The sequence below is a fragment of the Pan paniscus genome, chromosome 6 (genome assembly GCF_029289425.2).
Source record: "Pan paniscus chromosome 6, NHGRI_mPanPan1-v2.0_pri, whole genome shotgun sequence".
NCBI lineage: Eukaryota > Metazoa > Chordata > Mammalia > Primates > Hominidae > Pan > Pan paniscus.
Genome location: NC_073255.2, coordinates 25581684 through 25596360, shown reverse-complemented (window position 1 = coordinate 25596360; position 14677 = coordinate 25581684). Strand labels below are relative to the sequence as shown.

Sequence of the window (14677 nt, the reverse complement as noted above, 5' to 3'; positions counted from 1 at the left end):
TATACACCCTACCTATTATTTCTCTTTTAATATTCACAGTCTTTTAGAGTTTGAGGCTAAATTTGTTTGTGTGCATCAATTTAATAGTTATACTTTCCTTTTTTCCCCCTTTGTTTGTAAATATATTTCCCATGAAAAATGGTGTCTGAAGCAGCAGAATATTATTTACTTTGCATATATTATCAGAGAAAAAAAACAAATAAACCTTAATACGAATCTTCATCCAAGATCAAAACTTTAGTTTCTCAGTAGAATTCAGTATAAGAATCAATCTTTTTTTTCAAGAACATTCTCATAGCATCAGGCATATAAATTAAAAGCATATATTTTAAAATATGAAGTATAAATTTTTGTTGTAGAGGTAAAAATTTGATTAAGACAAGACCCCTTTTCCCCGTTTGCAGCCATAAAATTATTTTATACAAACTTTTAACTCTTTATGTTACTATGACATTATCTTTTGCAGAGTTTTCCAAAGACAGCCTTCATTTAATAAGTGGACATTTATTTTTTATTTTTATTTTTCATTTATATTACATTTTATTTTTTCAACTTTTATTTTAGATCCAGGAGTGTATGCGCAGGTTTGTTATCTGGGTATATTGCGTAATGCTGATGTTTGGGGTATGAATGATCTTGTCACACAGGTACTGAGTATAGCACCCAATAGTTAGTTTTTCAGCCCTTGCCCCCTCTCTCCCTCCCATCTTTAGTGGCCCCCAGTTCCTACTGTTGCCATCTTTATTTGGACATTTAAGATCACAGTTGTGCTTACTGGCTTTTTCCCTTCTTGACTGCGGCTGTCTATATTTGGTTTCTTTTCCAACAAGGCAAACAGATGCGCAGCCCCCGATTTGGCTTTGGAATATTCAGGAGCCAAAACAAGCGTTTCTCCGATGGCCATAGCTCCATATGCAATTGCAGTAAAAACTCTATCAAAAGATAAAGCATTTGAATCTTAGGTCCACCGATCCTTTGTAAAACAGTAGAACTCTAAAAGTAAAGAGAAAAGCAGGCACAGGAATATCATCTTTTGATGTAGATGGCACCCCTAACGCTGAAGGCCCACCAAGTTATCTCTTTAAAAAACTTCTACCATGTAGTAATCATTCCTTGCTCTGTACACCAAAATGAACTTTGGAGCTTGGGTAATCTTAAAAATGTCTCTTCCAATTAGAGCCACAGATCAAAGGTCCCAACTAGTGAATATAAAACTTCTTAGCCATCTTGATATGAGGCTTGCTTGCTTGGAGATTTGACAGAGAATTCAACTGACAATAGGAAGAATGAATCTCCAGTAGTGAGATCTGGATTTACACAGTAGATATGATTTTTTGTTTGTTTGTTTTGCATATAATGTAGTTAGGACAGATAACTGAAGCTAAATGACTGGTTATCTGTCTGATATGCTACATTATTTAGAGAGCAAATCATGGGGATCCTATTTTCCTCAGGTTCCTAAAGCAAAATCTGACTAAAAAGACTGAAAGAAGAACTTTGATCTTTTAGGTTTGTTATCGATTATGATCTCAGTTTCAAAGCATGTTAATTATAAAATGGTAAGTATGCAAATGATGTTTGGAAGCACACAGAATATTTACTCGACTGTGGCACAGGACCTGACCATGGTTAAATATTTTCCTCTCATTTTCGATTTCATTTTAGATATGAAAGTAGTGTACTAGAATGCAAAACAATGCATCTTAGTAACAAACCTAATGGCACAATCAGGCTAAAACTGGACCAGTGTTGCCGGCAATATTTAAACATTAGGCAGTAAAGGGTCATCACAGAACCCAGTTGCTTGTTTGCAGTGCTGGATAACAGCAAAGTAAACACGTCTGGGCTCCTTGTGAATTTCTCCCTCAATGGGGCCTATCAAAGGGTAGATGTTGATGCTGATGCAATCTCTTCAGTGACCTAGACTTCAGATCCTGAATCTTGTTGGCTTTACAAAGATCAAACACAGTATAAAATATAAAAACAAAAATAACACTAAAATAATTGTTATTTAGTTCAGTGATGTCAAGGCATTTTTAGTACTGATATTTATAGAAAGTGTTTAAAGCTCAAAATGCCATTTGAATTATTTGATACCCAGCTATAAACATCAGAAATGGTCACTGAGTTTAGGTAACCCAATCAGAAGGTTTTTTTTTTTTTAATGTGTTTTTAATGCAAGGAAAAATCAGACTGTCAGACTTAAGCCTCAGTCTGATCCAAGAATCAGCAGGTGAGCTGGGAAGATAATTGGATTATGAGTTAGGAGACCTGGTTTCTAGTCCTACAGGGGTAGAGGCTTCTCTGAAATCAATAACTGAGAAAATAGCTTCTTCCCATGATTTGAGATATGCTAAAAGCTCTACCTGTCCTAACATTCCCACTATAAAAGTAATGGTAAGCATTAGACATAAATGTCTAGAGGCAGACATCCTTGTTAGGTCTCTCTGAAAATGGAAATATTAATGAGAAAGGGAGAAGGGCCTTCAACTCAGAACTTGTGTTTGTGGGAGGTAAATGACCCAAAGGATGGAGAATGGAGCCAGAAGAAAGGGTTCAGTTAGAGAAGGGAGAGTACAAGCAAAAGCCCTGATACCGTCTTTAATGAGTGAGTGCTGAGAGAAATGTAAGTGGGATGGGGGCTGATGCCGATGAGGGTTATGTTGAAGACCCTGGAGGGGAAGTGTGGACTTTGAGGTGATGGACTATCTGGGGTTGAGTGAGGGACACTAATCTTCATCTTTTTTTTTTTTTTTTTTTTTTTTTTAAAGACGGAGTCTTGCTTTGTCATTCAGGCTGGAGTGCAGTGGCATGATGTCAGCTCACTGCAACCTCCATCTCCTGGCTTCAAGCAATTCTCCTGCCTCCACCTCCTGAAGCTGGATTACAGGCATGCACCACCATGCCTAGCTAATTTTTGTGTTGACCAGGCTGGTCTCGAACTGCTGACCTAGTGATCCGCCTGCCTCGGCCTCCCAAAGTGCTGGGATTACAGGCATGAGCCACTGCGCCCGGCCTAGGGACAGTAATCTTCTTTACGCTTTTTCTCCAGGTGGATTCTGTATAAAGGTAGGCCAAGGCCCACACATGGAAAAAACTGGTCTGCTACAGAATTTGTCCTTACCTAATCAGACCCAATTAGCTAGGGTGAGCTAAACTGAAATTCAGTTCCACTCAACAAGTATTTATTGTAGAACAACCCGTGCTATAACTCCGTAACATAGTTAAACCAGATCCTTCAAATCTGGTTTAAACTCCTGGAGGCATTTGAACTGAACACCTAACTGGGAGAAATGTACAGGCCAACAACCTCTCATGCCACTGTTGGTCTTGAGGAGTTTCACCCATTTGGGATATATGAAGAGGAGTAATTTGGTATCATGACAAATATTTTAGTCACTAACAGGAGCTGTGTGCAGTGGTTCATGCCTGTAATTCCAGCACTTTGGGAAGCCGAGGTGGGTGGATCACGAGGTCAGGAGTTCAAGACCAGCCTGGCCAACATGGTGAAACTCCATCTCTACTAAAAATACAAAAATTAGCTGGGTGTGTTGGCACACACCTGTAATATTAGCTACTCAGGAGACTGAGGCAGGAGAATTGCTTGAACCTGGGAGGTGGAGGTTGCAGTGAGCTGAGATCACGCCACTGCACTCCAGCCTGGTGACAGAGTGAGACTCCGTCTCAAGAAAAACAGCAACAACAACAAAAAAAAAGAAAAAAAAAGCTCTCACACTTCTGTAGCAATAGATTAGCACAGCAGGTCAAATCACAACTTTCCAAGTCCTTATTCAGTAAGTTTCTTTCTTTGATTAGAAGGCAGAGTATCTTTCCCCATAGAGGTAGTCATTAAAATTATTCCCATGCTCATCTGTATATCATCCATATACAACCCAGAGACCTCTTCCCACCCTAAATCCTTTTCTCAACAGATAGGAGGAGAAAATAAGCAACTAACATTTATTTGGTTCTTTGGATCTTATAGAATGTTTTCATATACAAGATACCATCTAATCACCTAGGAGATAAGTAGAATGGAAACTTATCAGTCAATGAATGAGGAGACTCTAGCTCAGAAAAATTATGCAATTTGCCCAGAAGCCATGAGATTGTAGGGTTGGAACGTGAGCTGCCTTCCTCTCTGTGTTTTCCCCTACATGGTCTTCCTTGCAGTGGAAAGCTGGCTGGAATGGTCTTTTCCTACATGTTGGAGTTTGTTACCACTTGCTTTCCATTTTAGAATCTTCTGAAGGCCCTAGATATCAACTGTCCTTTGATTTCTCTTCTTTAGGTCCCTTCAGTGGTTGATTTAGCCTTCTTATCTTGTCCTTGTCTGTCTCTTCCGGATAATCTCTGGGGAGGAGCCAGGCAAGAGCTAGGTGGCTGCCATGGCAGCCAACATGGAAAGAAGTCTTTCCTGTTTTCTTTGTTTTGTGTAACCAGTGTTGCTTTCCTTAACACAGCAATAACACTCACAGTTCTTCCCTGGCTGCCCAGCCTCCTAGGGCAAAGATGATGGTGCAGGCCTAGCTCCCTTCTGTCCATCCTTTATTATGTTAAGGTATCGACCAACTGTTAATACTCATTGAAAACCCATCTATGTTGCTCTTTTGGCCAATAATCACATTGTTATTGGAAATACAATGTGGTTTCTTGTCAAGAACTGCATTTGGTTTTTAAGAGAACTAGGAAACACACCCATAAACTGCCTGGTTTTGCTTCTCAGGCAGTTTTCAAAGCTATGTCTTTTATTATTACTGTATTGAGGGCTGCCATATCTTGATTCTTTCTTACCTATATGCTCTGCTTAGCTTCTTGATAATATGGATAGAAAATATGGAAGAAACTCACAGAGATAGAGAAAGCTTTGCAGTGGGGAAAGGAAGGCTACAGAAACCTCTCCTGATTAGGAATCGTTCTTGGTCGGTATTGCAAAAGGCAAGTCAGCTGGAAACCAGCCTAAAGGGACTAACACAAAGAGACAGGATAAAATAAACTTATTTTGTACTTCTAAATCTACACATTTATAGTGAAATAACAAATAGAATGTGTTACCAGGACTAACAAAGGGAGAGGTGAGTGTTTTACTACACATGGGTGCATGAGAACCTAAACAAAGGATTTTCTAAACGCCCCTATGCCTTGTCTGTAAGGTGGCAGAATGAAAATATCATCACCTTATTTTAAATGCTCATTTCAGATAAACTTCTATGATAGTAGAGATAGAGACGGCTTCTACCATAAGACATGCGTGTTGTCTTTTTTTTTCTTTTAGAGGCTTTTTCCTCTAAAAAGCCTTGCTGACAAACTAATATTATGAGCACATTAAAGAATTTTGCTGTTAAAACTCCCTTTGTGTATCTCCCTTTCTGAGACACAATGTCATTTTTGAAAGAGACACAGATAATCCATCCTTGTAGCTATAAATTATGCCTTGGAGTAATCTGGAATGTTTGATAAAATGAAGATTCCTGCCCCATACTAGATCTACAAATCAGATTTTGCAGGATGAGATCTAGGTATCTACAGTTTTAACCAGCTCCTAGATTGGTGAGTTGGAAAACCATTGGTTTAGAGAATGGCTCAAAGTGCTTTTTATCTAAGAAGAATTCTAGTAGGAGGGAGTTTTCTTTGTAAATTTCTTCGGTTTGGCTAGTCGATGAGATTGAAAGCTGTCTGTCATCCTAGATTCTGGAAGGTACAGAGTCTTCTAGGCCAGGTATAATTTAGTGTGTCTAAAGGGAGCTTGTGACACATTCATGGTAGTTTGGGCCACATTTGATCTCTAGGACCAAATCCTCTTTGGTGTTGAAGACAAATCTCATCTATTGACATTATGCATAGTGCTATGTTGCTCTTTTGGCCAATAACCACATTTAATACTGGAGGAGAATCCCTAGAGAATCTCTCTTTTGTCCATACTCCAAAAGTGTGGGTACCCTTATTCTGTCTGTATTCTGACTGGATGAAACTCAAAAAGTGAGGCTGGGTGTGGTGGCTTACACCTGTAATCCTAGCACTTTGGGAGGCTAAGGGAGGTGGATCACTTGAGGTCCGGAGTTTGAGACCGGCCTGGCCAACATGGTGAAATCTGGTCTCCACCAAAACATGCAGAAATTAGCCAGGTGTGGTGACATGTGCCTGTAGTCCCAACTACTCAGGAGGCTGAGGTAGGAGAATTGCTTGAATCCAGGAAGCAGAGGTTGCAGTGAGCTGAGATCGTGCCACTGCACTCCAGCATGGGTGACAGAGCGAGACTCCAACTTAAAAAAAAAAAAAAAAGAAAAGAAAAGAAAAGAGAAGAAAAGTGATACCAGTGGCTCTAGCTCAGATAGCTCTCTATTTCTTCCTTCCCTTGGGGCACTGGGAAATACCAAGGTGGTACTATTCTTTAATTGTTACTCTTATGTTAACAGTCCTTCATATGTTCTGATAGTTAAAATGCTTATGTATCTAGAAGAGACCCCCTTTTAATGAATTTAATTAAAAGAACTTCAGGAAGTATGGTAGGTCAGCTCAGGGAAGAAATTTTATATTGGGGACTTTTCATTCTCATATTTTAGGGCTATAAAATAGCACTAAGCAAGTCACCTGTTCCATTTATATGTGAGGAATCAGCCCAACTTTGAATATTCGAATGTTTGAAAAACTAAGCAAGAATTATTTAAAAAATAATTTCACAGAAATATTCTATGAATGTTTGGCCACAGAATTTGTAATAATAATAATAATAATAATAATAATAATAATAATGTACGTTGAGTAAACCAAACCTCTGGAATCTGGAACCATGAACTTGAATCTGTGCTCTGCCACTTACCGATTATGTAACTTTGAGCAAGTTAGGTAACCTCTTTGAGTCTTAATTGTTCTCATCTGTAAAATGGGAACCATAGTATTTCACAGGGTAGTTTAGAGCATTAAACAGATAATATACAGCAAATACTTAAAACTGAGTAAAGATTCAATCAAGATTTGCCGTTATAGCAATTTTCATAAGTAATGGAATGGTTGGCAGTCTTGGAAAGCCTCTTAAAGGAAACATCCTAACGTGTGTCATTTGCAGGCATGAAAGTGACTGGCATGATTTTGAGGTTGTATCATTCTTCGACTGAGAAATTTTTTCTTAGCTTTAATCTAAACAAATCTCAGTAGGTACAGGTAAATTCTCAATTCCACACATCATATTTTATATCAATGGTTGTCCTCGATTTAGATCCAGTCCTCCTGCCAAAGCACCTGGTATTAGACATATGGGTGTAGAAAAGAAGAAAATTAGAAAAATTTGTGAAAAACAGACTCCTGTTTTCAAAGTGTGAAGGTGACTCCGAAGGCACATTTCCAGAAATGACTGTACTGCCTAATTATGTACCATTCCAAATCTCCCCCTTAATTTTGATTCAGTCATTCATTCAATAAATATTTATTGTGTGTCTATTATGTGCCACCCACTTGTTTTTGGCTTTTGGGAAACATCAGTGAACAAGATAGGTTACAACTTGTGCTCAGTCTATGCACTCATAAATATGGAAACACAAAATATAATTTCATAGAATCATAAGTGTCATAAGTGTTGTAAACAAAATATGGTGATGGGAAAGAGAGTGATGAGGAGGGAGGGTTAGGGGAACTACTTTGGACCATCGGTGAAAGTCCCTCTGAGGAGTGGACTTAGCAGGGGAAGCCTGAGTGGTAAGAAAAAGGTAGCTTAGCAAAGCCCTGGGGAATGACCATTCCAGGCAGAGAATAGCAAGTGTGAAGACCCTGCAATGGGGAGGTCCAGGGACAGACATGGCAAGTGTGGGGCTGATGAGTAGTTAACATAGGAGATAGAGGTGGATGAAATTGGAAAGAAACGCAGCAGCCCCATCATGAAGGTCTTTCAGGTCATGGTAAGGACTTTGGCTTTATTCAAATTTCAGTGGGAAGATCTAGATCTTGCAGAATTTTAATAAACTGGTGCTATTGGATTTGTGCATTAAATGATCAGTCTGGCTGCAGTGTGGAGAATGGATTATAGGGAAGCAACAGTGGACACAAGGACATTGGTGAGGTTGTTGCAGTGGTCCAGTCAAGACGGAGGGGGGGGCTTGGATGAGTGTGAAGAGGATGAGAAGAATTTTGGAATTAGAGTCATGAGGAATCAGTGATTTATGTGGTGGACAACGGCAAGAGAAGCAACAGGGATGACTCCAACATTTTTGGGCTGACAACTGTGTGGATGGTGGTTGGTGTTATTAGTTAAGATGGGAAAGTCTTGGGGAAGATAACCTTTGGGGAGAAACACCTTAAATTCTGTTTTGAACACATTGAGATATTAGTCCTCCAAGTGGAGGTGTCTCCTAAGTGATTGGATAAGCGTCTTGTGCTCAGGGCAGGGTCAGAGTTGGAAATATACAGAAGGAAGTTAGCAGGACACAGGTGGCATTTAAAACTGACAGATTGGATGGGATCACTAATGAAAGTGTAATAGATGAAAGGTCTGAGAGCTCTAAAGCCCTCCAACACACAGAGTCCTGGCTGAAAAACAGGATCCAGTAAACTTTATATATATATATGTGTGTGTATATATATATGTGTGTGTGTGTGTGTGTGTATATATATGTGTGTGTATATATATATATATATAGTGTGTATATACATATATATATATATTTTTTTTTTTTTTCCTGAGTTGGAGTCTTGCTCTGTTGCCCAGGCTGGAGTGCAGTGGTGTGATCTCGGCTCACTGCAACCTCCACCTCCGGGGTTGAAGCAATTCTTCTCCCTCAGCCTCCCAAGTAGATGGGATTACAGGCGCCCACCACCGTGCCCAGCTAATTTTCGTATTTTTTAGTAGAGACGGGGTTTCACCATGTTGGCCAGGCTAGTCTTGAGCTCCTGACCTTGTGATCCACCCACCTCTGCCTCCCAAAGTGTTGGGACTACAGGCATGAGCCACCATGCCTGGCCTTCTTATTTTTTTTATAGGTGTGATTACAAAGCAAAGAAAGAGTAGTGACAGAGAAATTGATGAAAAGAGATGAAAATTCTTCTGTGAGAATTTGGAAAATCATCAAACATCGTACATTAGTATGAATATGTTTAATTGGCTTGCTTTCTACTAATACTCAAAACTAGTTATACAGAAGGAATGGGGCCCTGGGGATTAAAGAAGGCTGCAGAAAGTTTAGAGCAACATGAGGAAAACATGTTTTGAGTTTCAAACTATTGGCTTGCAAACAAACTTTTGGATTACAACCAACTTTCAAGCTTGGGAGTGCCTGGATTATATTAGAACAAAGGAAAAACTGGCTAACGGGGGCTGGTAAGCTGAATTATTTATGTGATTTCAGATTTTGTTTCTTGTTAATCTACCTAAGTAATTAGTCTTATGTAATCAGAATGAAACCCAAGCCTAAATATAACTGTGGTTTATAAATTCACATGGGCAATAGTGCACACTATTTTAGAGGCTAGGAGAACATAGGACAGGGAACTTGCAATTTCTGTTGAAATTTTATTTTAATTTTTTTGAGGCAGAGTCTCACTCTGTCATCCAGGCTAGAGTGCAGTGGTGTGATCTTGGCTCATTGCAACCTCTGCCTCCTTGGGTCAAGTGATTCTCATGCCTCAGCCTCCCAAGTAGCTGGGATTACAGGCATGCACCGCCATACATGGCTAATTTTTGTATTTTGACTACAGACAGCATTTCACAGGTTGCCCAGGCTGGTCTCGAAATCCTGACCTTTGGTGATCCACCTGCCTTGGACTCCCAAAGTGCTGGGATTAGAGGCATGAGCCACCATATCCAGCCCTTCTGTTGAAATTTTAAATACAGATATTCCATTTCCATATTCCATTTTATAAGGAAATCTGCTTCCAGGAAACTTCTAAGTGGCTTTGGTGTCAGGTAAGATTTAGGAATACTGGGTTGGTGAACTCTGGACTGTTTTCTTATCAGTGCCTAACAAAGAAACTTCCTGGGACTTCACTTAATGCTTAATAAATAAATAAATTTTCATGTGAATAGAAACTAATAATTATTCCAAGTTATTCTGAAATTACTTAGGTTTAAATGTCTTTTGGCCATTTCCTCAAATTGAACCTATCCTGAAAATACAAATATGCCAACAATAAGGATATTCAAAGTAATGTCCTGAGACTTGGGAAACAAAACCCAAAGAGAAGTGCCCAGTGTGTTCTGCCAGATGGCAGCATCCTTGTAACAGGTGTAATCTCCCAATTCATTATTGTGAAGAGGCTGATACTTGCATGGATGTGCATTTTTTGGTGGGCTTGTTAAAAATAACATAATGTTACTTTTTTGAGTCAAGTATTGTATGGATTTCTCTAGTTCTAAATGCTTAGCAATGATGTTTATGATGGATTAGCAACATTTATGATATTTTAGGCTCTCAGCTCAGAATTAATACTCAAAATTAATTTTTCTAATTTAGCAGTTGCATTAGATGTTCCGGTAAAACAAATAAATTCATAATTATGTGACCAGAACTTCAAAATAGGAGCTCCAACCTAATGCTTTGGGAAGAAGCAGCCTCACTGGGACACCACGTTCAATTCCAAATGTGACATTTTTGAAGGGAAACACTCATTTATATGTGTTTCTTCTGGATTATTTGCTTAGCAAATAATTCATCCTCACTGATTTACAGTCGTACTTTAGGAAGCCATCTCCACACTGAGAGTTTCATAATGTCTCACAAATTTCCTAAGGAATGAATGACAAGAAGGCATATTTTGCCCCTACATTCCCATGTTCCAGTAAACTGAAGCAGAGAGGAATTCATCTGGGAATTTAATTCAGATTTTATGCCTTATATCAGTATCAGTATTTTACCAGTTATGCTGTACTTATAGAGACTAAACAACAAAAACACTTAGCTCGATTTAATCATTTCACAGTGTTAACATATATCAGAACATCCCATTGTACCCCATAAATATATACCCCATAATATGTACAATTATTGTCTGTCAATTAAAAATAAAATTCATCCCAATTACCCTGATTTGATCATTAAACATCATATGAATATATCAAAATATCATGTGTACCCCTAAAATATGTGTAACTATTATATATCAATACAAAATTTAAAAATATATGTATATTTTAAAAAATTCCAACTTAAAAAAAATTCAAGCGTATATTTTCCACATATGTGATTTAAATGATAACTCACTATAAACTAGACATCTTTCTGGTAAATAAGTACATGACCCCCTTACAAGGTTTATATATTTCTATAACTTATTAATTAATTTATTTATTTTGAGACATAGTCTCACTTTGTTGCCCAGGCTGGAGTGCAGTGGCGTGATCTCAGCTCACTGCAGCCTCCATTTCCTGGGTTCAATCGATTCTCCTGCCTCAGCCTCCCGAGTAGCTGGGATTACAGGAGCCTGCCACCACACCCAGCTAATTTTTGTATTTTTAGTAGAGATGGGGTTTTATTATGTTGGTCAGGCTGATCTCAAACTCCTGACCTCAAGTGACCCACCCGCCTCAGCCTCCCAAAGTGTTGGAATTACAGCTGTGAGCTACCAGGTCCGGACTATTTCCACGACTTACACAAACATGCCCTCTGGGGTCATTCGTCCAGCTTGAATTAAATAGGCTCCAAATCGAAACCCTGCTGCATAGGCAAAATATATAAAGGCATGGCTGAATGCATAACAGCTTCCAATAATCTGTGCTTTCTTCAAGGTATTTCTGGAATGTACAAAATTTACCAAATAATGAGGCATGAATTATAGCAAGGTCAATTTAATAAATGTAGAGTAATAAATAGAGAGGACTTTGAAATGTTATAATTTAGTGGAAAGGCATTTTTCGAATGATGAAATAGAAAGTGATTTTTTTTTTTTACTACTGAGAATTCTTTGAGAAAAGACAGATAATGTTATAATTCTTTTCCCTATAGTCATATACTCTCTAGTTCAGTGTAACAAATTTAACTTTATATACTGTTAAATGAATGGGCAAAGCCCGTGAAAGGATGGCTAGTGTAAGAGTTAGAGATTTGGTTTAACAGTATTTAGAAGGATTTTCTAAGTCTCCGTTATAATCTTTCATTAACAGAATAGAGGAAATTAAAGGGTGGTGCCAACTACAATTATGAGTCCAAAAGAGTACAAAGCTATCTTTCTGATAAAGTAATATAAAAAGCATCACTAAGTCAATGTGATAAGGAGGACTAGTTTAAAATTAAAAGTGTAAGTGCATTTATTATGTATATATTCGTATTTAAAATGTAAACTATTTTAGGGATTTAATGTAAAGGGCCGAGCTCTTTTCTCTTGCTGTGTCACCTAGGCTGGAGTTGGAGTGTAATGGCATGATCTCAGCTCACTGCAACCTCTGCCTCCCAGGTTCAAGTGATTCTCCTGCCTCAGCCTCCAAGTAGCTGGGACTATGAGTGTGCACCACCACACCCGGCTAATTTTTGCATTTTTAGTAGAGATGGGGTTTCAGCATGTTGTCCAGGGTGGTCTCTAACTGTTGACCTTAAGTGATCCGCCCACCTCAGCCTCCCAAATTGCTGGGATTACAGGCGTGAGACACAGTGCCCTGCCCGCAATTTTATTTTCTTTCTTGCATATGTTATTTCATTAATATTCTTTCAGGAAAATAAGAAAAATGTGCATACTTAGTAACAGACAGTTAATGGTAATGTGAGAGGACCTAAAATATTTATTCTAATTGTGCTTGCCCTCAATTCCTCTTCTAGTTTCTCTTGGTGAAGTCATATGAGAAATTTTGACATGACATTATTAGGAAAGACTCAAGAGCAAATGAATTAGCAGGCAAACCACTGGAGTCATTTGAGAGTACTGCCTTTACAGAACAAAATTAAGTTTTTGAAGTCAGTATGAATCTTTAATCACCTGTGTTGAGTCTGAAGCATCTCTTCATACATTTGCTCGAAGGCTTTTTCCCTTGTTAATGACACTATAGTACGTATATTCTCCAAAGCTTCGGTTGCTATCTTATAAAACAGGACAATACAATATAGAAATAAAATTAGTAACGGTTAATCTTTTCTCATTTGTGAATTCTAGTCACTCACACTGGGGACATATTAAGTATATCAAGTCAGTAAGTTTTCCTGACAAATATTCTTAGCTTCCTTTCCTCCCAGAAAATAAGATAGAAAAATGACACTTTTGGATAATAAGCTTAAGGAAAATGTCTTATTGAGATTTAGTCTACTGATCTAAGTTTAACCCCATTCAAGTTTATACTGAATTTCAATTTAAACTTGTTCCATAGACAGAAGAATAAAACATTAGTAAGCATTATGTTCACATGCAAATGAGCTTCCTACAAATTATGAAACAATTCAAGTAAAAGATAGCAGATGCTAGGCACAATGGCTTATGACTGTAATCCCAGTACTTTGGGAGGCCAAGGCGGGCTGATTACTTGAGGCCAGGAGTTCGAAACCAGCCTGGCCAACATGGTAAAACCCTGTCTCTACTAAAAATACAAAAATTAACCAGGTATGGTGGCACATGTCTGTAATCCCAGCTACTCAGGAAGCTGAGGCACGAGAATCACTTGAACCTGGGAGGCGGAGGTTGCAGTGAGCTGTGATCATGCCACTGCACTCCAGCCTGGGCAACAGAGTGAGACTTCTCTGTCTCAAAAAAAAAAAAAAAAAAAAAAAAAAAAAGATAGCAGAGATAAAGTAATCACATAATTATTTTATTCTAGCAAAGAATTAAAAATAGCAACTTAAAAGGACTCAGGAACATTACAGGAAAGTAACATGGCATGTGGTTATAAAATTCTTTATGAGATAAAGCCATTTCTCATATTGGCGTCTGTGAATGTAAAAAGACATTTAATTCAAATGTGATGAATACTTCTCCACATTTATATAGTTTATAAAGAGAATGCATAATTACATGGGATTCAAAATGGAAGAGAGTTTTGGTTTAGAATAGCTTTTCGGACATGAGAACATGTGTTGGCTTGAAAGAGAAACTTCCTGTTTTCACATTCTGTTTCCAGATTGGCAGAGTGGACTGTGGGACAGAGAAGACCAGGTAGACACTTGGCCTTCTCTGAAGAATAACTTGGGTTGTAGGAGGGAACTAGATTTCTGGACTGTCGTGAGGACACCAGGATTCTGCTCCCAATTTTGATGTTGGTTGTTTTAAATTCTCATTAATTTAAAAATGGACTTAAAGAAACCTCCATTTGTAACATTCCATAGTATATGAAGAAAATGGATAAGAATGCTGAAACCTTGTTTGAGGAAAAACAAAAGGAATGAACATAAAAAAATTTTGAGGAAAAACAAAAGGAATGAAGATAAAAAAAGGAATGAACATTAAAAAAATCTCCAATTTTTCACAATGGAGAAGGGATGAATATTATTACAGACCCTTAGAAAATAGTCATTAAGAAAACTAATTAAGCTATTCAAAGTCTTTTTTTGTTTTCTTTTGAGATGGAGTCTTGCTCTGTTGCCCAGGCTGGAGTGCAGTGGTGCGATCTTGGCTCACTGCAACCTCCGCCTCCTGGCTTCAAGTGATTCTCCTGCCTTAGCCTCCTGAGTAGCTGGGATTGCAGGCGTGTGCCACCATACCTGGTTAATTTTTGTATTTTTAGTAGAGACAGGGTTTCACCATGTTGGTCAGGCTGGTCTCAAACTCCTGACCTTGT

General features: G+C 38.3%; 1 protein-coding gene across 1 annotated transcript in view; it reads right to left on the bottom strand.

Moving 5' to 3' along the window:
- Positions 1-14677, bottom strand: part of ABCB5 (ATP binding cassette subfamily B member 5) — a 129568-nt gene that overhangs the window by 14933 nt on the left and 99958 nt on the right. The window contains exons 21-23 of the mRNA XM_008978731.5: positions 12892-12992; positions 11576-11716; positions 776-932 (exon numbers count right to left, since the gene is read on the bottom strand). Coding sequence (XP_008976979.3) covers positions 776-932; positions 11576-11716; positions 12892-12992 — 399 coding nt within the window. The remainder of the gene's footprint in view (positions 1-775; positions 933-11575; positions 11717-12891; positions 12993-14677) is intronic.